We start from the raw sequence: 22,480 nt of genomic DNA, 5'->3' as shown, positions 1-22,480 counted from the left end.
TTTTTCTGGGTGTACCTGAATACACTTCCCTGTCTGCCTCATGGAGCCTGAGAGTGGTGTTGGGAACAGCTGTGAGAGCATCAGGGTTGCTATCCTGGGCCAGTTCTGAGGCCCTCAGCACAAGAAGGACCTGGAGCTGCTAGAGAGGCTCCAGAGGAAGCCACCAAGACGATCAGAGGCTGGAGAAGCTCCCCTGTGGGCACAGGCTGGGAGAGCTGGGTCTGTTCAGCCTGGAAAAGAGAAGGCTGCAGGCAGACCTTAGAGCAACCTTCCAGTATCTGAAGGGGCTCCAGGAGAGCTGGGGAGGAACTTTGGACAAGGGCTGGGAGTGCCAGGATGAAGGACAATGGTTTGAAACTGGAGCAGGGGAGATTAAGACTGGACATCAGGAAGAAGTTCTGCACAGTGAGGGTGATAAAACACTGGAACACTGGACACTCTCTGGCAGCTGGCCAGTCCATCGTCAGATTTAGGTCATTTGAAGCCCTCTGTAAAGGAAAGAAGCAGAAGGACATATTGTCTTCCCATACTGAGGTGAAGAGAGAGATGTCTGAGGAGATTCCTCAGGTTGGGAGGATGTCTGAGAACAAAAGGAACAGCCTGGGCAAAAGTGGCAGTACCAGCATCTCAACACAGGAGTCAGCAAGCTCTAAGTGCTGTCCCTGCCAGTTCTCAGTTTTTCCTCTCTCCTCGGTGAAAGCCAAGCTGGCTGCAAAGCATGAATTCTTTGCATTTGAAGCCCTGCTAGTGTTGTCTCCACAGCTTTCACACAGATTGCATTGGGTTGGAAGGGACCCTCAAAAGTCATCTTGGTCAACGCACCTGCAGGCAGCAGGGACATCTCCAACTAAAGCAGGCAGCCCAGGGACACAGCAAGGCTGATCTTGAATGGCTCCAGGGATGGAGCCTCCACCACTTCCCACGGCAGCCTGTCCCAGTGTCTCCCCAGCCTCACTGTGCAGAACTCCCTCCTGATGTCCAACCTAACTCTGCCCTGCTCCAGTTCCAAACCATTGCCTCTCCTCCTATCCCCACAGCCCCTTCTGCACAGTCCCTCCCCAGCCTGCCTGGAGGTCCTCTGCAGATATTGAAATGCAGCTCTGAGGTCTCCCTGGAGCCTTCTCTTCTCCAGGCTGAACAGCCCCAACTCTCCCAGCCCGTCCCCACAGCAGAGGTTTTCTAGCCTCTGATCATCTTTGTGGCCTCCTCTGTCCCCTCTCCATCAGCTCCAGGTCTCTCTTGAGTTGGGGCCCAACTGAACTTTGAGGTTACCTTAAGAAACATCAACTGAGATGTTTTCAGTTATCAAATCCTACATAATTTTTGTTCTTTCTGGATTTTAGCCTCTTAGACTTCACTGCTTTGCAGTCTGCAGAGGCAGAGTTCATAGAATCACAGAATAGGTTGGTCTAGAATGGACCTTAAAGGTCCTCTAGGTCCAACCTCCCTCCCGTGGGCAGGGACACATCCCACTAGCCCATCCAGTCTGGTTCTGAACAGCTCCAGAGAGGAGGCATGTACAACCTCCCTGGGCAACATGTTCCTGTGTCTCCCCAGCCTTACCAGAAGGAATTTCTTCTTAATGCACATGGAATGATTTAGGGGAATAGGGAATGGACTCAAGGGAAGAGACCTTGAGTCCAACCGTTTGAGTCCAGCACTGCCAGGTCACCACTAAACCATAGCCCTCAGTACCACATATCCATGATTTTGAAACCCCTCCAGGGGACTCCACCACTGTCTTAGGCAGCCTGTTCCAGGCCTTTACCACCCTTTTGGGGAAGAAATGTTCCTCATGTCCAACATTTTGCCAGGGAGCCACATGTGTTGTTGTTGTCTCCTAAGGACTTCCATAGTGGGATAGGAACTGAAAAGCCACCTGCTTTGCCAGTTCAAGAGGACTGAGATACAGAACATCTGTATTGTGCTCACTCATTTGCCTTTAGTGCATGCGTTGTGCAGCAGCAGACCAGGAACATTCTTACTGTACAGAAAATAGGCATGAAAGAAGAGTTAATGGGAAACAGAAGTGAAATTTACTTGTTTTTGAAAGCTTTTGTTTGTCCTGGTGTGTCAGCAAAAGAACTCTCTATTTCCTCTTGCTACTGACTGGATAGAGATAACTTGTTCTGTATTACAAGATGAAATGCCTGCTGTGGAGAGCTGATGGCATAACTGGTCACTGAGGTGCTCAAAGGCATGGCCAGGTGACTAGAAATGAAGAATTGTTCACGCTTGGTAGAAGGAAAATTCTCAACTTTTGGATAGTCAGATATAGGAACAGGGTCCCAGGCAGCTTGATCAGTCTCTCTCCATGCAGGTTTTTAAGACCCAATTAGCTCAAGCCCCAAGCACTGTGGTCTGATCCTTGCTTTGAGCAGGAGGTTGGGCGGGGGAAGGGAAGGTCCCTTTTGGCTGGGGTGGTTCTGGAGGACTAAGCATCAGCAGCACAGCCCTGCCATGCTGCCCAAGGCCCTGTGCTGTCTGCTCTGAGCCTGCAGTGATTGATTTGACACTGCTTAATGGGCAGGTTTGCATCTAGAAAAGGCACCAGCATCTGTGAGACAGAGGAGAAATCCTCCCATCCTGTCTGAGCTCTCTGCCTCTGAAACAGGATTTCAGCCTCAGTAATCTTTGGTGTCTTGGAAGCCCCAGGGCTCTCAGCCTTTGTTCCTCAAAATGCTGCTCCAGGCCCCTCAGCAGCTTTGCAGCCTCCCCTGGACTCTCTCCAGCAGTTCCTTATCTCCCTTGAACCGGAGAGCCCAGAACTGGACCCAGGACTCCATCTGTGACCTCACAGAGGAGAACCTCCCTCAACCCGCTGGTCACGCTTCTGCCCATTGGCCTTCCTGGCCACGTGTGCTGGTTTGAGCTCTGACCAGAGTTTAGGAGCTCAAATAATAACAGATTGAGACTCCTCCCCCTTCCCTTTTCCCCAGCAAGGTAGAGAGGGAGGAAAAAAAAAAAGGGGGTAGGGGAGAGGTAAATTCACAAAAGAAAGAGGATGGAACCAGTTTGGAAGTAGAAGAGGTAAATATTTAACCAAAAAAAAATTTATAGCAGTAACAGGGAGGGTTCACAAAGGTAAGGGATGAGGGTAAATGGGAAAATATACAAACCCAAGCCTGGATGGCCTTGTGCTCCCCTAGATGCCCTTGTGTTCCCCTGAATGGCCCTGTGCTCCCCTAGATGGCCTTGTGTTCCCCTGGATGCCCTTGTGTTCCCCTGAATGGCCCTGTGCTCCCCTGGATGCCCTTGTGTTCCCCTGGATGCCCTTGTGCTCCCCTGGATGGCCTTGTGTTCCCCTGGATGCCCTTGTGTTCCCCTGGATGCCCTTGTGCTCCCCTGGATGGCCTTGTGTTCCCCTGGATGCCCTTGTGCTCACCTGGATGTCCTTGTGCTCCCCTGCATGCCCTTGTGTTCCCCTGGGTGCCCTTGTGCTCCCCTGGATGGCCTTGTGTTCCCCTGGATGCCCTTGTGCTCCCCTGGATGCCCTTGTGCTCCCCTGGATGCCCTTGTGTTCCCTTGGATGCCCTTGTGTTCCCTGGGATGCACTTGTATTCCCCTGGATGCCCTTGTGCTCCCCTGGATGCCAGTGGATTCAGTTGGAAGAAGTAGGCCCCGAGCACGTGGTCAGTGCAGGAGGCAGCGGCAGCAGTGATGTTCTTTCGAGCGGACGAGGCAGGAGGGAGAGCAAGCAGCAAGATGTCTGCCCTTTGATAGGCTTGCTGGACAGGAAGGGGGAGTGGAATAGATACCTTTGAGCCAGGGGACCCCTTCTTCTGGGGGCGGGAAGGAACCAAGTCCCACCTGGATTAAGTTTCTTTTGTCCACCTGGGGGCTGGGTTCTTTCAGCCCCATCCAGGATTGGTGTAACCCAGCACAATCCACCCCTCTATTCCACGTCCACTTTCCTGTCACAATCTCTTTAGCCAGTCGTGAGTTGTGGTATTAGTTTGTGTTGCAAGTCCCTCTTTATCCCAGCTGTGTGTCTCTCTCTCAGGGCAGTCTCTCTCTCTGGTGCCAGTTGATGCAGGTGGTGCTTGAGCTGGGCAGAAATGTGGAGAAGAATAAGGAAAACAGGAAACAGTCTTTGTCTCTGATGGGGGATCAGGAACAGTCTATTGCTGTAGCGAAAACAGGAACAGTCTTTTGCTGGGGAAGCAGGAGCAGGTGCAGGTGAGATGATGCAAAAGTCCTCCAGGCTGGTGCTTGTGTGCGGTGGGTTCACGCTGGATCCTGGACGCCAGGTTGTTATCAAACTAGGAAAGAAAACTTTTAACAACTTATAACTATTACACAGTGATTATATTACATTAATTGGTGTTACCCTCTGAGGCTATACCTTTTCAGTCAAAGCCACATTTCGTTGTGGCACAAATTGAATATCCCCAGTCTCTAGCATGACCCAGTATGTGTGACCAGGCCCCTCAGCAGAGACTACCCCTCGGGTTGGTTTGCCCCCACCAAGAGCAGGGAAAACCCATACTGATTTTCCCAGTAGGTTTTTCTCATAGATTACAGGAACTCCATCTACTGTTTGCAGCAGGTTGGACTGGGCAGGACCAGCTGTGTTTACAGAAACTCTGCCATTCACTAACCAAGTGGCCTGATCTAGGTGTCTTTCCCAGTTCCTAAAGGTTCCACCCCCCATGGCTTTTAGGGTGGTCTTCAACAAGCCATTGTAGCGTTCAACCTTCCCTGCAGCTGGTGCATGGTATGGGATATGGTAAATCTATTCAATCCCATGTTCCTTTGCCCAGTCCCTTGTGAGATGGTTCTTGAAGTGGGTTCCATTGTCCAACTCGATCCTCTCTGGGGTGCCGTGTCTCCACAGGACGTGTCTCTCCAGGCCCAGGATGGTGTTGCGGGCAGTGGCATGAGGTACTGGGTAGGTTTCCAGCCACCCTGTGCTTGCCTCCACCATGGTCAGTACATACTGCTTGCCACCGTGAGATCGAGGAAGGGTGATGTAGTCAATCTGCCAGGCCTCTCCGTACTTATACTTTGACCATCTCCCCCCATACCATAAAGGCTTCATGCGCTTAGCCTGCTTTATGGCAGCACAGATGTCACACTCATTAATAACCTGGGAGATGGCTTCCATGGATATGTCCACTGATCTGTCCCGAGCCCACAGGTATGTGGCATCTCTCCCTTGGTGACCTGAAGTGTCATGGGCCCAGCAAGCCAGGAATAGCTCACCCTTGTGTTCCCAGTCCAAGTCTATCCGGGAGATTTTAGCAGCCAGATCTGCTTGGAGGTTGTGCTGGTGTTCCTCAGTGGCTCTGCTTTTGGGAATGTGTGCATCCATGTGCCCTACCTTTATTGGCAGTTTGTCCAGATGGGTCTGTGGCCCAGACAACCTTTCCTTTCCTGGGCCATCCGTTCTTCCATTCCCTCAGCCACCCCTACAAGGCATTTGCTACCATCCAGGAGTCAATGTAGAGGTAAAGCACCGGCCACTTCTCCTGTTCTGCTATATCCAGGGCCAGCTGGACAGCTTTTACCTCTGCCTACTGACTGGATTACCTTCTCCACCCCTTGCTTCTGCCACTTGCCTTCTTGGACGTGGCATTTGGTGACATGGTTTAGTAGTCATGAGGTCTTGGGTGACAGGTTGGACTTTGATGATTCTTGAGGTCTTTTCCAACCTTATTGATTCTGTGACTCTTGGGCTCCAGACAGCTGCCTTCCCTCTCCACTTGCTTCCTACAAGATCCATCTGTGAATAGAGCATAGCCCTTTTCATTATCAGGGAGGTCATTATATGGGGGAGCTTCCTCAGCACGGGTCACTGTCTTCTCTGGTGGCATCCCAAAGCCAGCACCCTCTGGCCAGTTGGTGATCACTTCTACTATGCCAGGGCGTTCAAAGTTCCCCATTTGAGCTCGCTGAGTTATCAGGGCCATCCATTTACTCCAGGTGGCATCTGTGGCATGTTGTGGGGTTGAGCCCCTCCCTTTAAACATCCAAGTCAGGACTGGAAGCCTTGGAGCTAAAAGGAGTGGTGACTCAGTCCCAATTACCTCAGAAGCAGCTCAGACTCCCTCATAGGCAGCTAGGATCTCCTTTTCTGTTGCAGTGTAGTTGGCCTCAGAACCTTTGTACCTCTTACTCCAGAAACCTAGGGGCCTGCCCCTTGTCTCACCAGGAGCTTTCTGCCACAAACTCCATGTAGGACCACTCTCACCAGCCGCAGTATACAGCACATTCTTGATCTTTGGCCCACTTCGAACAGGTCCCAGAGCCATAGCATGGACCACTTCTCGTTTTATCTGCTCAAATGCTACCTGTTGTTCAGGTACCTACACAAAATTATTTTTCTTCCGTGTTACATGGAAGAGGGGTTTCACTATTCAACTGTACCCGGAAATGTGCATTTTCCAGAAGCCCACAAGCCCCAAGCAGGATTGTGTGTCTTTCTTACTAGTGGGTTGCACCATAGTGGCTGCCTTTTTCACCTCATCCTGAGGGATGTGGTGACAGCCATCTTGCCATCAAAATCCCAGAAATTGGATCTCTCTGGCAGGCCCTTTTACCTTGCTTCTCTTTATGGCAAAGCCAGCCTCCAACAGGATATCGATTATCCTCTTATCCTTCTCATAGACCTCCTCTGCTGTCTCACCCCATACAATGATGTCATCAATGAACTGCAGGTGCTCAGGGGCTCCACCCTTCTCCAGTGCAGTTTGGATCACCTCATGGCAGATGGTAGAACTGTGTTTCCACCCCTGGGGGAGACGATTCCACTGGTATTGGACACCTCTCCAGGTGAAAGCAAACTGTGGCCTACATTCTTCTGCAATGGGAATTGAGAAGAAAGCATTAGCAATGTCTATTGTGGCATACCACTTGGCTGCCTTCAATTCCAGTTGTACTGGAGCTCCAACATGTCTGGCACAGCAGCACTCATCGGAGGAGTCACTTCATTCAGGCCACGGTAGTCCACAGTCAGTCTCCATTCCCCGTTTGCCTTCCGCACTGGCCATATTGGGCTGTTGAAAGGTGAATGAGCTTTGCTGATTACCTTCTGGCTCTCCAGTTGTCGAATCAGTTGATGTATGGGGTGCAGAGAGTCTCGGTTGGTCCTGTATTGCCTGCGATGCACTATGCGAGAAGCAATTGGTAACTTCAAATCCTGCACCTTATGGCTGCCAACTACGGAGGAGTCATCTGACAGCTCAGGCATGGCAGACAGCTGTTCCCTGTCTGCAGTCCCTACAGCTGCTACCCCAAATGACCACTTGTGCCCCTTAGGGTCCTTAAAACATCCCTCCTGCAGAAAGTCAATGCCAAGAATGCAAGGTGCATCTGGACCAGTCACTATGGTGTGTTTTCCCCACTCATTCCTAGTCAGGCTTATCTCAGCCTGCAGTACAGTCAGATCTTGTGAGCCCCCTGTGACCCCTTGAATGGTTATGGGCTCGGTCCCTCTGTAGCTTGATGGTATTAGGGTGCATTGGGCCCCTGTGTCCACCAGAGCTCGGTACTTCACGGCTGCTGAAGTGCCAGGCCATTTCACAAACACATCCCAGTACACTCTCTTGTCTCTGACCTCCGCCTGGCTGGAGACAGAGAGGGCACCTCTAATGCTGGTGGCCGTGCCCACACTTGTCACAGGGCCCTGTGTTACTGGGAGAAAGGTCTCTTGAACGAGAGAAACCACCCTGGGAAACTGGGGCTGCCCTTCTGGGCAAGTTATTCCCATTGGGGCCACTTTGCAGTTCCCATACTCTGGCCCAGAGGGCAGAGGTATGTTGGCCATGTCAGCTGTCTGTGTTCTCTCCATGGTCACACAGATAATTAGCTTGGGGTGATCTCCTATGAGGAGGAGGAGGTTATTCCTGGTGGCTGAAACATGGATCCATTCCAAAGGAGAAGGGGAAGGGGGAAAAGAGGTATCATCCCATGAGAAGGACAAGAAACTCAGTAAGTTTCTCGTATTATGCCTTTATTACAGCACTGGACACAGGTCACATCTCCCTTAAAAAAAACCTGGGTACCAAAAGGGGTTTTAGTACAAACTTATATAGTCCATGCTTCTTATCTATTCAGAAATTTATCTATGTAAAAACAACACAGGTATGTTGATGTTTTCACAGGCAGTCCTGGTTCTTCCTGTCTATGCAAAGGTTATCTATCTAAGAACAACGGGGGTATGTTGATGTCTCACAGAAAGTCCTGGTTCTTCCTATCTATGCAAAGGTTATCTATCTAAGAACAACGGGGGTATGTTGATGTCTCACAGAAAATCCTGTTTTTTCCTATCTATACAAAGGTTATCTATCTAAGAAAAACAGGGGATGGCAGTATTTTATAGGAAGTTCTGGTTTCTGTTTGTTTTTCTTTTCTTCTTTTCTTCAATCAATTCCCCACTTTCTTCCATCCAATAGTATATTCCTATACCATGTTTTCATAAAATAATTGTCTGTTTCCAGCTCTTCTGCTTTCCAAGGGCTGCCTTTTGCCTTCTTTACTCGCATGTGGTGTATCCAAGCAGCTTGCTCTCTGATTTTGATGGCCATGAAGGATATCAGCAACACTTGATATGGTCCTGTCCACTTGGGTTCCAGAGGATTTTCTGAAAGAGATCTAACATAGACATAATCTCCAGGTTCCATATCATGGACTGGTTTGTCTAGTCCCCTCACATTGGTTCCAATCACTTGTTTGTTAATCATGTTTAAATTCTTATAAATCTGTTGAACATACTATTCAACATTTCTTCTCTGAACTGCCCTGGTTCAGAAGGATTCATTGTTCCCACCACATAGGGTCTTCCAAATAGAATTTCAAATGGACTTAACCTCTCCTTAGTCCTTTGCTTAGTTCGAATTCGCAGCAGGGCAATTGGTAATGCTTGCGGCCAAGGGAGTTTTGCCTCCTGTCCAATTTTTATTATCTGATTCTTAATTAAGTGGTTCATTTTCTCCACCTGTCCACTTGAGCGTGGATTGTAAGGAGTGTGGAGTTGCCAATCAATTCCTAAGATTTTACTTATTTGTTGTACTACCTTGGCCACAAAATGTGATCCTCTATCTGAGGAAATAGTAGCAGGCACCCCAAACCGGGGTATTATTTCTTGTAACATTATTTTGGTAACCTCCCGAGCTTTGTTTGTGCGACAGGGAAATGCTTCTGGCCAACCAGAGAAGGTGTCAGTAAGTACCAAAAGATATCTATATCCCCCCTTTCTTGGAAGTTCAGTGAAATCAATTTGCCACTGTTGTCCTGGATAATTTCCTCTACTAATCTGTCCAAGCTTGACTTCTTTCGCCACCTTGGGGTTGGCCCTAAGACATACTTCACATTGTCGAGTTACCTGCTCTACAGTTGTGTACAATTTTCGTGCTATGCACTCCTGAACCAATTTTCGATACAGAGCTTCAGCTCCCCAGTGAGTTTTTCCATGTTCCATCTGAACAAATGCCCAAAGGAGGTTACTAGGTATGACTAATTTCCCATCCGGTGTCCTAGCCCATCCTTTCTCTATCCTAGTCCCTAAAAGATCCTTAATTAATTTCTGATCTTCTGTGTTATACACAGGCTCTGGTTCCTTTTGCTCAATTGTCAGTTTACCATCTGGGACCAAAACAAATTCTGCCACCTCTTTCCCCTCCCTGGCTACTGTTTTAGCCGTTTTGTCTGCCAACCGGTTACCTCTTTCTTGACCACTGTTTCCCTTTTGGTGTGCTCTGCAGTGCATTATAGCCACTTTGCTTGGTTTCTGTACTGCTTCCAATAACCTCAATATTTCTTCTGCATGCTTAATGCCTTTTCCTTGGGTTGACAATAGTCCTCTCTCCTTCCAGATGGCTCCATGGGCATGCACTACTCCAAAGGCATACTTGGAGTCTGTCCATATGTTTGCCCTTTTTCCTTGAGAGAGCTCCAAGGCTCTAGTCAGAGCAATTATTTCCGCCTTTTGGGCAGAAGTGTTACCTGGTAGTGCTTCTGCCTCAATCACCTCTTCTTCTGTAGTTATAGCATACCCAGCCTTTCTTTCTCCCTGGATCACAAAACTGCTTCCATCAGTATACCAGTTATGATCTGCCATCTCCAGGGGTTCTTCCTTCAGGTCAGGTCTGCTGGAGTAAGTGGCCTCGATTGTTTCCAAACAGTCATGGATTACTGATTCTCCATTACTTCCCTGGAGGAAAGAGGCTGGATTGACAACATTAGTGACTTTGATCTCCACATCATCCTGCTCCACTAATATAGCCTGGTATTTAAGGAATCGTTGTGGAGACAACCAGTGTCCCCCTTTGGCTTCCAGCACAGCAGAGACTGTATGTGATACCAGGACTGTGATCTTCTGTCCCATTGTGAACTTGCGGGACTCCTGAATGTTGACTGCAACTGCAGCCACAGCCCTCAGGCATCCTGGCCATCCTTTGCTTACCTCATCCAGTTGTTTAGAGAGGTATGCCACTGCTCTTCGATAGGGTCCTAAAGTTTGTGCGAGGACCCCAAGTGCTATTCCCTGACTTTCATGGGAATATAACAAAAAGGGTTTAGTGACATCAGGTAGGCCTAGTGCTGGTGCCCTCATCAGTTCCCTTTTTAAAGTGTGGAAGGCTTGTTTAGCTTCTCCGTTCCATTGCAGAGCCCTGTCAGCCTTCCTCAATAATTCATAAAGAGGTTTGACAAACAGGCCGTAATTATAAATCCACAGCCTACACCAGCCTGTCATTCCCAAGAAGGTTCGGAGTTCTTTTACTGTGTTGGGAAGTGGAATGGAGCATATGGCTTCCTTCCTTTCAGGGCCCAGTACTCGTTGTCCCGCAGTCAGTTCATATCCCAAGTAAGTTACTTGCTGCTGTACTATTTGGGCCTTTTGTGGGGAGACTCGATACCCATTAAGTCCCAGAAAATTTAACATACTCACAGTCCACTTTTCACATTCTTCTGTGGTTCGAGTTGCTATCAAGATATCATCTACATACTGTAGTAGGACTCCATCTCCTTCTGGCTGATCCCACTTCTCCAATTCTTTTGCCAGTTGATTTCCAAAAATAGTGGGGCTGTTTTTAAATCCTTGGGGCAACACTGTCCAGGTCAGTTGGCATTTTCTGTTAGTTTCTGGATTCTCCCATTCAAAAGCAAACAGTGACTGACTTTCAGGGGCCAGAGGTAGGCAGAAAAAAGCATCTTTTAAGTCCAGGACGGTAAACCATTCTAACTCTGTCCTCAATCGAGTTAAGAGAGTGTATGGGTTTGCTACTACCGGATGAATGTCCCTCGTGATTTTATTTATGGCCCTTAGATCCTGTACTAGCCGATACCCTCCTGTGGGTTTCTTCACGGGCAAAGTTGGGGTGTTGTATGATGATTCAAATTCTGTTAACAGCCCATATTTTATAAATTTTTCTATAATGGGCAAAATTCCTTCCCTATCTTTTCTCCTTAAAGGATATTGCTTTATCCTGATTGGTTGGGCTCCAGGTTTAAGATCTATTGTTATCGGTAAAGCATTTTTGGCCCTTCCAGGATGCTCAGTGTCCCAAACTCCAGGATATACCTGATCTTTTATACTTTCTATTATTTTGCTTTCCTCTCATTGAGGGCTCATTAGTGCAAGACTTAAAACCTCGATTAGCTGTTCCTCCCTTACCCTAAATTCTACCTTCCCCTTATTAAATTTAATTTCAGCTCCCTGTGCTTCTAACAAGTCTCTTCCTACTAATGACTCTGGGGCATTTGGCATATATAAAAACTTATGTAAGCCCCAGGTTTTACCATATTTATATTTAAGAGGTTTAAAAAAATACATCTTCTTGCTTTCACCTGCAGCCCCTACCACAGAAACATAGCTCTCATCCAAAGGTAACAAGGCTTGATTTAAGACTGAAAAGGTTGCTCCCATTATCAACCAGAAATTCCAATTTCTTTTCCTTTTCCCCTAGCCTCATTACAACCAGAGGGTCTGCCAGGGTATTTGTAGTCCCCTATGGATGCCCTTGTGTTCCCCTGGATGGCCTTGTATTCCCCTGGATGCCCTTGTGCTCCCCTGCATGCCCTTGTGTTCCTCTGGATGCCCTTGTGTTCCCCTGAATGGCCCTGTGCTCCCCTGGATGCCCTTGTGCTCCCCTGGATGGCCTTGTGTTCCCCTGGATGCCCTTGTATTCCCCTGGATGCCCTTGTATTCCCCTGGATGCCCTTGTGTTCCCCTGGATGCCCTTGTGTTCCCTGGGATGCCCTTGTGTTCCCCTGGATGCCCTTGTGCTCCCCTGGATGTCCTTGTGTTCCCTGGGATGCCCTTGTGTTCCCCTGGATGCCCTTGTATTCCCCTGGATGGCCTTGTGTTCCCCTGGATGGCCTTGTGCTCCCCTGGATGCCCTTGTGCTCCCCTGGATGCCAGTGGATTCAGTTGGAAGAAGTAGGCCCCGGGCACGTGGTCAGTGCAGGAGGCAGCGGCAGCAGTGATGTTCTTTCGAGTGGACGAGGCAGGAGGGAGAGCAAGCAGCAAGATGTCTGCCCTTTGATAGGCTTGCTGGACAGGAAGGGGGAGTGGAGCCAGGGGACCCCTTCTTCTGGGGGCAGGAAGGAACCAAGTCCCACCTGGATTAAGTTTCTTTTGTCCACTTGGGGGCTGGGTTCTTTCAGCCCCATCCAGGATGGGTGTAACCCAGCACACCAGGAGGGGACATTGCTGGCTCTTGGGGAACTTGTTAGCAACCAACACTTCCAGGTCCTTCTCTATGCAGCTGCTTTCCAGTAGGTCACCCCTCACCTGTACTGCTGCAGGGGGTTGCTCGTCTCTAGGGAAGCATCTCTGGTTAACATGGTCCTGTTTCCACATTGGTTAAGTGACATGGGGAAGGATGTCTGCAGTGAAGGTGGAAGCCCATCAGGCCCAAAGTTGCAGCCTGGAGACTGCAGTCATTAAAGCAGCAGGGAGAAGAAGAAGCTGAAATTATATTGACTCAGTTTTCTGTAAGTTGTTATTGTCCCTAAAGCAAACATCTGACAGCAGTGGCACTGCTGTCAGGCATGGGGCCTCAACCTCCTCCCTGGGAAATCTGTTTCAGTGCTCCTCACCCTCCTGGTGCAGAACTTGTTCCTCACATCCAATCTGCCCTGCTCACATTTCAAACCATTGCCTCTTGTCCTATTCCACAGCCCCTTCTGAACAGTCCCTCCTCAGCCTGCCTGGAGGTCCTCTGCAGATACTGAAATGCAGTTCTAAGGTCTTCCAGGAGCCTTCTCTTCTCCAGGTTGAATAGCCCCAATTCTCCCAGCCTGTCCCCACAGCAGATGTTCTCCAGCCTCTGATCATCTTTGTGGTCTCCTCTGGGCCCTCTCCATCAGTTAAAGGTCTCTCTTGTGCTGGGGGTCCCATATCTGGACACAGCCCTGCAGGTGAGGTCTCCCCAGAGCAGAGCAGAGGGGCAGGATCCTCTCTCTCCAGCTCTGGCCACACTGCTTTGGATGCAGCCCAGGCTGCCCTTGGTCTTCCGTGCTGCCAGTGCCTACTGCTGGCTCCTGTCCAGCTTCTCCCCCACCAGCACCCCCAAAGCCTTCTCTGCAGGGCTGCTTTCTATCAATTCATCCCTCAGTCTCATTGATAGTGAGGATTGTTCTAACCCAGATCTCACTGAACCTAATGAGGTTCACCTGGGCTACCTCTCCAGCCTGTCCAGGTCCCTCTGGATGCCAGCCTGTCCCTCTGGCATATCAACAGCACCACTCAGCTTGGTGTCATCTGCACACTGCTGATGGTGTCTTGATCCTGCTGTCTATGGCACTGATACAAGTATTAAACAGTACAGGTCCTGGCACAGACCCCTAAGGAACACCACTTGTCACTGCTCTCCATCTGGACTTGGAGCCATTGACCACTGCCCTCTGGATGCCCCCAGCCAGACAGTTCCTTCTCCACTGAATGGTCCACTCAGCAAATCCACATCTCTCCAGCTAGTAAGATGTTATGGGGGAGATGTTCAAGGTCAGGCTGGACAAAGCTGTGAGCAACCTGGTCTAGTGGAGGATGTCCCTGCTGACTGTAAGGGATTGGACTGGTCCCTTCTGACCCCTTCTGTGATTCTATGATGAGATCTAAGATTTCTCTGCAGCTTCTCTTGAGTGAGTACTTTCAAAGACTTAACTTGATAAATGTTTACTTTCTAGAGATGGTCTGCCCTGCTTCTGCCCCATCCTTTGAAGGTCTCACTGGTTGAGGACTGCAAACAGCACTTCACTGATGCTATCCCAGGTTCAACCGGGTGGAGGCTGCTGGTACAGAGCAGTTTTGGATGAGGTGCTAACTGCTGACTAGCTGCAGCAGGACCTGTTGCTGCAGGTTGTGCAGGCTGGCAGAGAGCTGAGCTGATGGAGCAGGGGGCTGCTGGCATCTGCCCTGGGCCGGCAGCAGCATTTGACCCACTGCATCAAGCTGCTCAGAAATCAAAACCAGCAGAAAAATCAACATTTTCCCCTGCCAGTTAAGTCTCTGAGCTCTGAGAGTTAGGTCTCTCCAGGGCTGCAGTGAAGTCTCCCCAGGGCTGCAGTGAAGTCTCTCCAGGGCTGCAGTGAAGTCTCTCCAGGGCTGCAGTGAGGTCCCTCCAGGGCTGCAGTGAGGTCTCTCCAGGGCTGCAGTGGAGTTTCTCCTGCTGCAGGGCAGCTGAGCTGCTGGCAGCAGCACAAGCTGGAGGCTAGAGGGAAGGCGAGAAGTGGCCCCGCCATGTGGTGAACCATGCTCTTAGACTTCATTTCTCTGGTATTTCAAGACCATAGACCAGCTCTGAAGCTGAAATCACAGAGTCCCAGAATGTCAGGGGTTGGAAGGGACCTCCAGAAGTCATGCAGTCCAACCAGAACAGGGGCACCCAGGGCAGGTCACACAGGAACATATCCAGGTGGGCCTTGAAAGTCTCCACAGGAGATTCCACAACCTCTTTGGGCAGCCTGCCCCAGGGCTCCAGCACCCTCACAGCAAACAGGTTTCTCCTCATCTTGAGGTGGAACCTCCTGGGTCCCAGGTTGTACCTGTTGTTTCTGTCCCTGAGCACCAATGACAAGAGCCTAGACCCTTCCTCTTTCCCCTCCACCCCTCAGATATTTATAGACATTGATCAGATCCCCTCTCAGTCTTCTCCTCTCCAGACTAAACAGCCCCAAGGTTCTCAGCCTTCCTTCACAGCAGAGATGTTCCAGTCCCTCCATCATCCTCATAGCCTACCTTGGACTTTCTCCAGCAGATCCCTGTCCCTTTTGAACTGGGAGTCCAGAACTGGGTACAGCATTCCAGGTGTAGCCTCACCAGGGCAGAGCAGAGGCAGAGGAGAAATGGACACTCCTGTGCTGCTTACCCACAGCTGCAGCACCCCATGCTCTGCTGAGCTGCAGCAGAGTATTTACCTGGCTTAATTTTGCTTTGCTGGGTTAGCTTTCTGCAGGTTTCTGCTGTGTGGTTTCACCAAAGCTTGCAGCAGGGCAGAGTGGTGGAAGGGAAGGAGCAGATCTGGCACAGGGGCTGAATGTGAATCAGCAGCTGTCAGCCTTGGTTAAGTGTGCCTGGAATTACAGCACCAGGCAGTGATTATCTGTCCCCATTATCTCACTGCTGTGTGAGCAGCTTCCAAATGCTTTCTGGGTTGATGAATTTGTCCCTGTGATGTCTGGGAAGTGTCCTTTCCTTTCTGCTCCCTGTGGATGTGCTTTGCCACGCACATTGGGTAGGCTGCAGCAGCCAGCAGGGTGGTGGATGCTGCATTGCCAGTGTCTGCTGGGGCAAGGCTGCTTTAAAGCACTGGCATCTTGTGACTGACTGGGAGAGAGCAGACAGGGGGGAAGAGGTAGGGAAGGAATCATGGAATTGTTTTGGTTGGAAGAGACCTCTAAGATAGCCAACCCTCAACCTGACACCACCGTGGCCACTAAACCCTGTCCCCAAGTGCCATGGCAACACCTTTCTAGAACACCTTCAGGGATGGGGACTCCACCACCTCCCTAGACAGCCTGTTCCAGTCCCTGACTACTCTTGCAGCAAAGAAATTTTCCCTCATCTCCCTCCTCTAACCCTTCCCTGGCACAATTTCAGGCCATTTCCCCTCATTTTATCACCTGAGACTAGGGAGAAGAGCCCAGCCCCCACCTGGCTCCAGCCTCCTCTCAGGGAGCAATGAGGTCTCCCTCATCCTTCTCTTCTCCAGGCTCAACACCCCCAGCTCCCTCAGCTGCTCCTCCCCATCCCTGTTCTCCAGACCCTTCCCCAGCTTTGTTGCCGTTCTCTGCACCTGCTCCAGCCCCTCAGTGCCTTTCCTTTAGTGAGGAGCCCAAACCTGAATACTGAAAATAGCAGGTCAGAGGCTAGGTCAGAAGATGTTGGGAGAGGGAGGCTTTGGAATGGGCCATGTGCTACAGAGGCTGAAGGAAGTGCTGGTAGCTAGAAACTTCTGCAGAGTTTGCCTGATGTCCACATTCCTTTGGGCTGCCAGCACACTTTTACAAAGGCTTTGCTAACACCCAGCGGGTGGAGAATGTTACCCATGGCAGTGGTTGCCCTCCTCAGTGGGACTGCACTGTGCAGAGGTGTTGCTGCTTTATGGAGGTCACTTGTATCATGGTCAACAGCATGGATCAAGAGGAGGCCACCTCCCAAACCCACCTGGATGTGGTTATCCTGGGAAATCTTCTATGGGGATTGGACTGGATGATCCCCAGAGGTTCCTTCCAACCCCTGACAGTCTGTGCCTGACTGTGGGGTAGGTGACCTTTACTGGCCCCCCTTGCCATAAACATCCTCAGCATCCTTCTCTTTGCCTTTAATCTTTGGTCAGTTCTTCTGTCCTCATGATGCTTGGGTTCTTATGGAAGGAAAAGCAAAGAGCAATTTCCTAGCTGAGGTGTTTAAAGTCCACACAAACCCAATCAGAACAACATTGTTGTGTCTCTTCCTTCCTCCCTTCCTGCAGATGAAATTAGCTTCTCCCTGCAGCATCTTTATCCATCCCTCCAGGGATCTCAGCAGAAAGCTGCTGTCGGAGTGTCTCATTCCACTGGATTTTGCTTTGTGACCTTTCTGCTGCCTGGCCCTGGAAGCTGTCCTGCCTTCCTCTGTTCTGCAGTGCCATTTCTACAGCCCCAAGCAATCATTAGCAGCCTCCCCAGCATCCCTGAAGCCCTTGGCTCTGCCAGTGCTGCAGAGTTTGTACAGCAGGTGATTTGCATGGCTATCCAAAGCAGGTTTTGTGGAGCAGAATTCATTCCTGCTGCTCTTGGGAGAGGCACTGGGCTGAGTTTCTCACCAGGTACAGGTGACTCCTGTCCCTTCCCCTGACAATCATCTCTGTGAGATTTTCCAGCCTGAGTTTCAGCTGCCATGCTGTGGTGTTTGTGCCCAGTTGTGATTCACCATGCCAGCCAGTCACCAGGCCTGTGTCCAGCTCCTTCCTCATGTGCTGGGTGGGACTGCCTGCTGCTTAGAGGCTGCTTGGGGATTTTCCTTTGTCAGCTAACAGTTCCCATGCAGAATGAACTGGAGCAGGGCAGGTTTAGGCTGGACATCAGGAGGAAGTTCTGCACAGTGAGGATGGGGAAACATTGGAACAGGTTGCCCAGGGATGTGGTTAAAGCCCCATCCCTGCAGACTTGGGAGGGATGTCAAACTTGCTGGGGCCCTGGGTGAGCTGCTACATTCGAAAAAGCAAATCCACAACCCATCTGGGCAACCTTACAATCATGGTTCTCCTCTGCTTCTCCATGGTTCTCTCCTCCTGCAGCTTTTTGGCAGGACTTTATGTTTCCCATTTCCATGTATGCAAACAAGTGAATGTCTTTGGTTTAGTTGGGTTGTTACAAAGATGTATTCATAGACTTACAGACTGGCTGAGGTTGGAAGGGACCTTCAAGATCATCCAGTTCCAATCCCCTGTCATAGACCCTAATTGCTTCCTCATCTCCAGTCTCAGTCTGCCCTCTTCCAACTTCAATCCATGCTCTCTCATCCTATCACAGTCATTTCATGGATTATTGGTTGAAAACAAGGACCAAAGGCTGCTTTCCAAAGAGAACTGCTTCGATTCTCTACCGCCTGTGCCTGTTCTCTACCATCTCCTGTGCCACGAAGACCAGTGACCCCATGTTCAATGTGCTGAGTGAGCTTTCAGCTGCTGGGTGATTTTTAGCACCCTGTTTTACCAGACTATGTACTTTATATCCACTATGGGCAAAATCAGCAGCTCCCAGGTTTCAGTTAAGACCTTTTTTGTTCACCAAATCTTCTCAATACTGAAATCCTCTCTTCTCATTGTACCTGGGTGCCCTTCACTGCTGCTGTGGGACCATCGAACGAGCTGCTTGTGGCAGCTGTTCTAATTGCATTGTTTGCTCCTCTGACAGGAAGCAGCAAACTTGATGTGCCTCATGCAGAGCAGGCTGAAGGAAGAGGAGCAGAACCCGCTCAAGAGTGGAGGTAAGTGCAACTTACCTGCTGTAAAGAAGGATTGAGAGAGCTGGGGCTGTTTAGTCTGGAGAAGAGAAGGCTGAGACCTTATCAATGTCTATATATACATGTGAGGGTTGGGGGACAAGAAGAAGGGGCCAGACTTTTGTCAGTGGTGCCCAGTGATAGGACAAGGAACAAAGGGCACAAACCAGTACCCAGGAGGTTCCACCTCAGGATGAGGAGAAACTTGTTTGGTGTGAGGGTGCTGGAGCCCTGGAGCAGGCTGCCTGGAGAGGTGGTGGAGTTTCCTTCTCTGGAGACTTTCCAGAACCACCTGAATGTGTTCCTGTGTGATCCTGCTCTGGCAGGGTGGTTGAGCTCAATGGTCTAGAGGTCCCTCCCAGCCCCCACCATTCTGTGCTGCTGTGATTCTGTGAAGTTGGATTTCTTCACCACTTGTGTTAGCAGAGCAGTTGTTAGGTACTGGCCACTTGAGGTGTGAGCATCCACTTAAAGCATGAAGAAGAGGGCAAGAGGCATAGGTGACAGTCAACAGGCTGTGTGGAAGGAGTGGCATGGTAACAACTTCCAAAGGACAAGAGTAACCTAGGGAAGCTGATCCCTGTGAAGTGCTCAGACCTGACCTGCAGTGGTGCCAGGAATGGGTTTAGGCTCCATTTTCCTGTTCTTCAAGCCTATGTGGGCTCATTGTGACCACAGCACTTGTCCCAGCACAATGGTATCACTGGTGGCAAGCTGGTTTGCAAACAAGCTTGGTTAGAGGATTCCTCTCAGCTTGTGTGTAGGTCAGCAGCCTGACTGGTGTCTGCTGGTGTGCCTGGCAAAACCAGTGCCATTGTCCTCAGCCTGCCATGCTGCATGACACAGAGACTGGCTGTGTGGTGTGATGTGTCTGTCAGGCCAGAACTTGCACAGCTGAAAACTCTCAGCCTGAACCCCTCTTTAAGATCACTGATCTTCAAAGTGAGAGCCAGCTTTGCCTCATTGCACCTGCAAAATGGGAACACCATTAAAATTTGGGGGTGTGTATGTGTTCTTCTGGTTTTTCCTCAGCTTCCTCTTCATTAATTAGAATCTTAGCTGAGGAGCAGAAGAGGATGACAACCTCTGGACACGTAGGAGCAAACTGGACTTTGCTCCTTTTGAGCTAAGGATCAGGAAGAACTTCCTCATGAGGTAGCCCTGTGAGTTTAATATTGCAGTTTGTGCATGTTGATATGGCAGTGGGAGCAAACAGCAGGAAAGTCAACTCAGAAGGAGAGTTCAAGGAAGCTGCAATGGAGCAAGGACATCGAAGTTGCACTCCACAGTTTGCTGGCATCAGAGCAAGCTCCTAAAATTCACTGATTTTTTGCCCATCTTTGGGCAGTGCAGTAAGAAGTGAAGAGCATTTTAATATAAATTCCAAGAATGTGGAATGGTGTCAAAGAATTCCTTGAGTGAGAAAGTCCAAATCCTGCTGACAGTTGCCAAGGTAATTCAGTTCAAGAGGAGCAGACCTGCCATCAGTCATTAGCAGTGTGAGGTCCAGTGTGAAATCTGCTGAGCTGTTCTCTCCTTGTCTGTGCAAAACGGTTCAGACACTTTGCCTGTGCAGGGACATGAGCCCTGCTTTCTGCTGACTGATGCACTGCCACAGAACATGCTGATGGCTTTCAGTGACCTACAAACATCACCAGCATACATCTCTCTTCCAGTGCTTAATTGTCATGATGAGTGTTTACTCCAGTGGTGAGAGCGGCAGGATCCTGTTCGGTGCTGCCTCGTTTAGAGGCTGTCCCATAAGCTCCAGGCTGCTTTACCTACACACACTAGGGAAGTCTCCAGAGCTGTAACTGAGACAGTTCAGGTGGTTCTTGAAGGCTGTTCTGTAGAATCAGGCTGCTCCTCTCCAGCCCTGTCCTCCAGATCCTTCAACAGCTTTGCTGCCCTTCCTCATTTCCTCAATCAGAAGCAAGGAGCACAGCCTCACCCCAGCCTGCTCTGTGATTCCTTCATTGACTGGAAAGCTCTCTGAGGCCAAGGTCAGGTACCAGCCTGTGCTTTCCCCTTTGACTAAACCCCGCTCTCCTCCTCTCCTCAGTAATTAAATGATGCCCAAGAGCTTTGCTTTGGTGAGAGGATACAGAGCCTGGGCTCTCAGGTGCCTGGTGCCCTGTCAGGGCTGTATTTACAGCATGGTTACATGATCCCTGGCAGCTGAGGCACAGCAAAGAAGCAGCAGCACATGGGTGCAACATCACTAGCAGCTTTGTCTGCCCAAAGGTTAGCAGGGGAACTCACACTCTAAGCAGCAAGCATGGGATGAGATGGTCTCCTCTCAGCCTGCTTTTCTCCAGGGTAATCAGTTAGGAATTGTTCCTAATGCCCAACCTCAGCCTCCCTGGCACAACCTGTGCTTCCTCCCCACATCAAAATTCCTCAGTTTGCCAGGACACGAGGGAGGACTTCACCATCTGGACCTTCAACCCAACAGATCCTTGTGTCTTCTCACAGGGCTGTTGAAGCAGACCCAGCTCTGACTTGGTCTTGCTCATGTAGCTGATTCTGGAGACAGAGAGCTTAACTTCTGCCTCTTGCATCTCCAGTGTCTTTCAGCATCCTGAGACTCTCTGGCTGAATCTCAAAGGTCCAGGGTGGTGGAGTGAGCTTTGCTTGATCACATACATTGCTGTCCTTCTCACAAGGGTAGCAGCTGGTCAGTGACTCCTGCAAGGAGAAGGGAAGATTCCCAAACTCTCATTACACTTGAGAGCTGCAGAACTTCATGAGGCTTTGCTGCAGCATAGGCTGGAGTCTTCTGATGGATTTGTTACCAGTAACTGATGAAAGCCAGCAACCCCCCCCCCGCCTCCCCCCGCCCCTGGAAGAATTCTTACCTCTGTCTGGTCAAAATCAATGCAGGTCTGCAGCCTTTGACCTCATTTCCTGATAATTTGGTAAAAAGAGTTGCAAATTAACAGGTAACTTCTCCTCAGCATCAGTTCTGGGTTGCTTAGCTCAGTTTCAGGCTGAGCTAACACCTGCAGTTAAGGGAAACTTAAATCCTGTTTCTTGTAAAGAAGAGCTGTTGGATGTAGGTTGAATCATGCAGTTGTGTGTTTGGAACATGGAAAACCTGTGGATGTGTCCTGGTGCTCACAGGAAATGTGCAAAAATGTTTTGAATTACATAAATCTCCCAGAGTGCCAGCAGGGTGTGGTTGGAAGGGACCTCTGTAGCTCACTCAGTCCAACCCCCTGCTCTAGCAGGGCACCCACAGCAGCTTGCCCAGGAGCACAATGCCCAAGGGGGGTTGGAAGCTCTCCACACAAGGACACTCCACAACCTCTCTGGGGCAGCCTGCCCCAGCCCTCCAGCACCCTCACACCAAACAACTTTCTCCTCCTGCTCACATGCAACCTCCTGGCTGCCAGTTTGTGCCCCTTGCCCCTTGTCCTGGCTCTGGGCACCACTTAGTAGAGTCTGGCCCCAGCCTCTTGCCCCCCACAGCTCCTTTAGCTCTTGCTGAGTATTGCTGAGCTGCCCTCTGGGGCTGCTCTTCTGCAGGCTCTCAGCCCCGGGGCTCTCAGCCTTTGTTCCTCACAGAGCTGCTCCAGGCCCCTCAGCAGCTTTGCAGCCTCCCCTGGACTCTCTCCAGCAGTTCCCTGCCTCTCCTGAACTGGGGAGCCCAGAACCAAAGCCAGTGCTCTAGCTGTGGCCTCCAAGGCTTGGGGTATCATTTGCCTGATGCCAAGATGCACCACAGTCTGTACTATCTCCAAGGTGTTTTTCACAGAATCACAGAATCTATAAGGTTGGAAAAGACCTCAAGGATCAAGTCCAACCTGTCACCCAAGACCCCATGACTACTAAATCATGGCAACAAGTGCCACGTCCAATCCTCTCCTGAACACCTCCAGGGATGGTGACTCCACCACCTCCCTGGGCAGCACATCCCAATGGCAGATCTCTCTTTCTGTGAAGAACTTTCTCCTCACCTCCAGCCTAAACTTCCCCTGGCACAGCTTGAGACTGTGTCCTCTTGTTCTGGTGCTGCTTGCCTGGGTGAAGAGACCAACCCCCTCC

At 50.2% G+C, this 22,480-nt stretch overlaps 1 protein-coding gene across 1 annotated transcript in view; it reads left to right on the top strand.

Moving 5' to 3' along the window:
- CLUAP1 (clusterin associated protein 1) overlaps positions 1 to 22,480 on the top strand; it is a 75,117-nt gene that overhangs the window by 35,776 nt on the left and 16,861 nt on the right. The window contains exon 9 of the mRNA XM_054391133.1: positions 18,346 to 18,422. Coding sequence (XP_054247108.1) covers positions 18,346 to 18,422 — 77 coding nt within the window. The remainder of the gene's footprint in view (positions 1 to 18,345; positions 18,423 to 22,480) is intronic.

Source organism: Indicator indicator, chromosome 22 (genome assembly GCF_027791375.1).
Source record: "Indicator indicator isolate 239-I01 chromosome 22, UM_Iind_1.1, whole genome shotgun sequence".
Taxonomy (NCBI): Eukaryota; Metazoa; Chordata; class Aves; order Piciformes; family Indicatoridae; genus Indicator; species Indicator indicator.
This window is presented reverse-complemented; position numbering and strand designations above follow the sequence as displayed.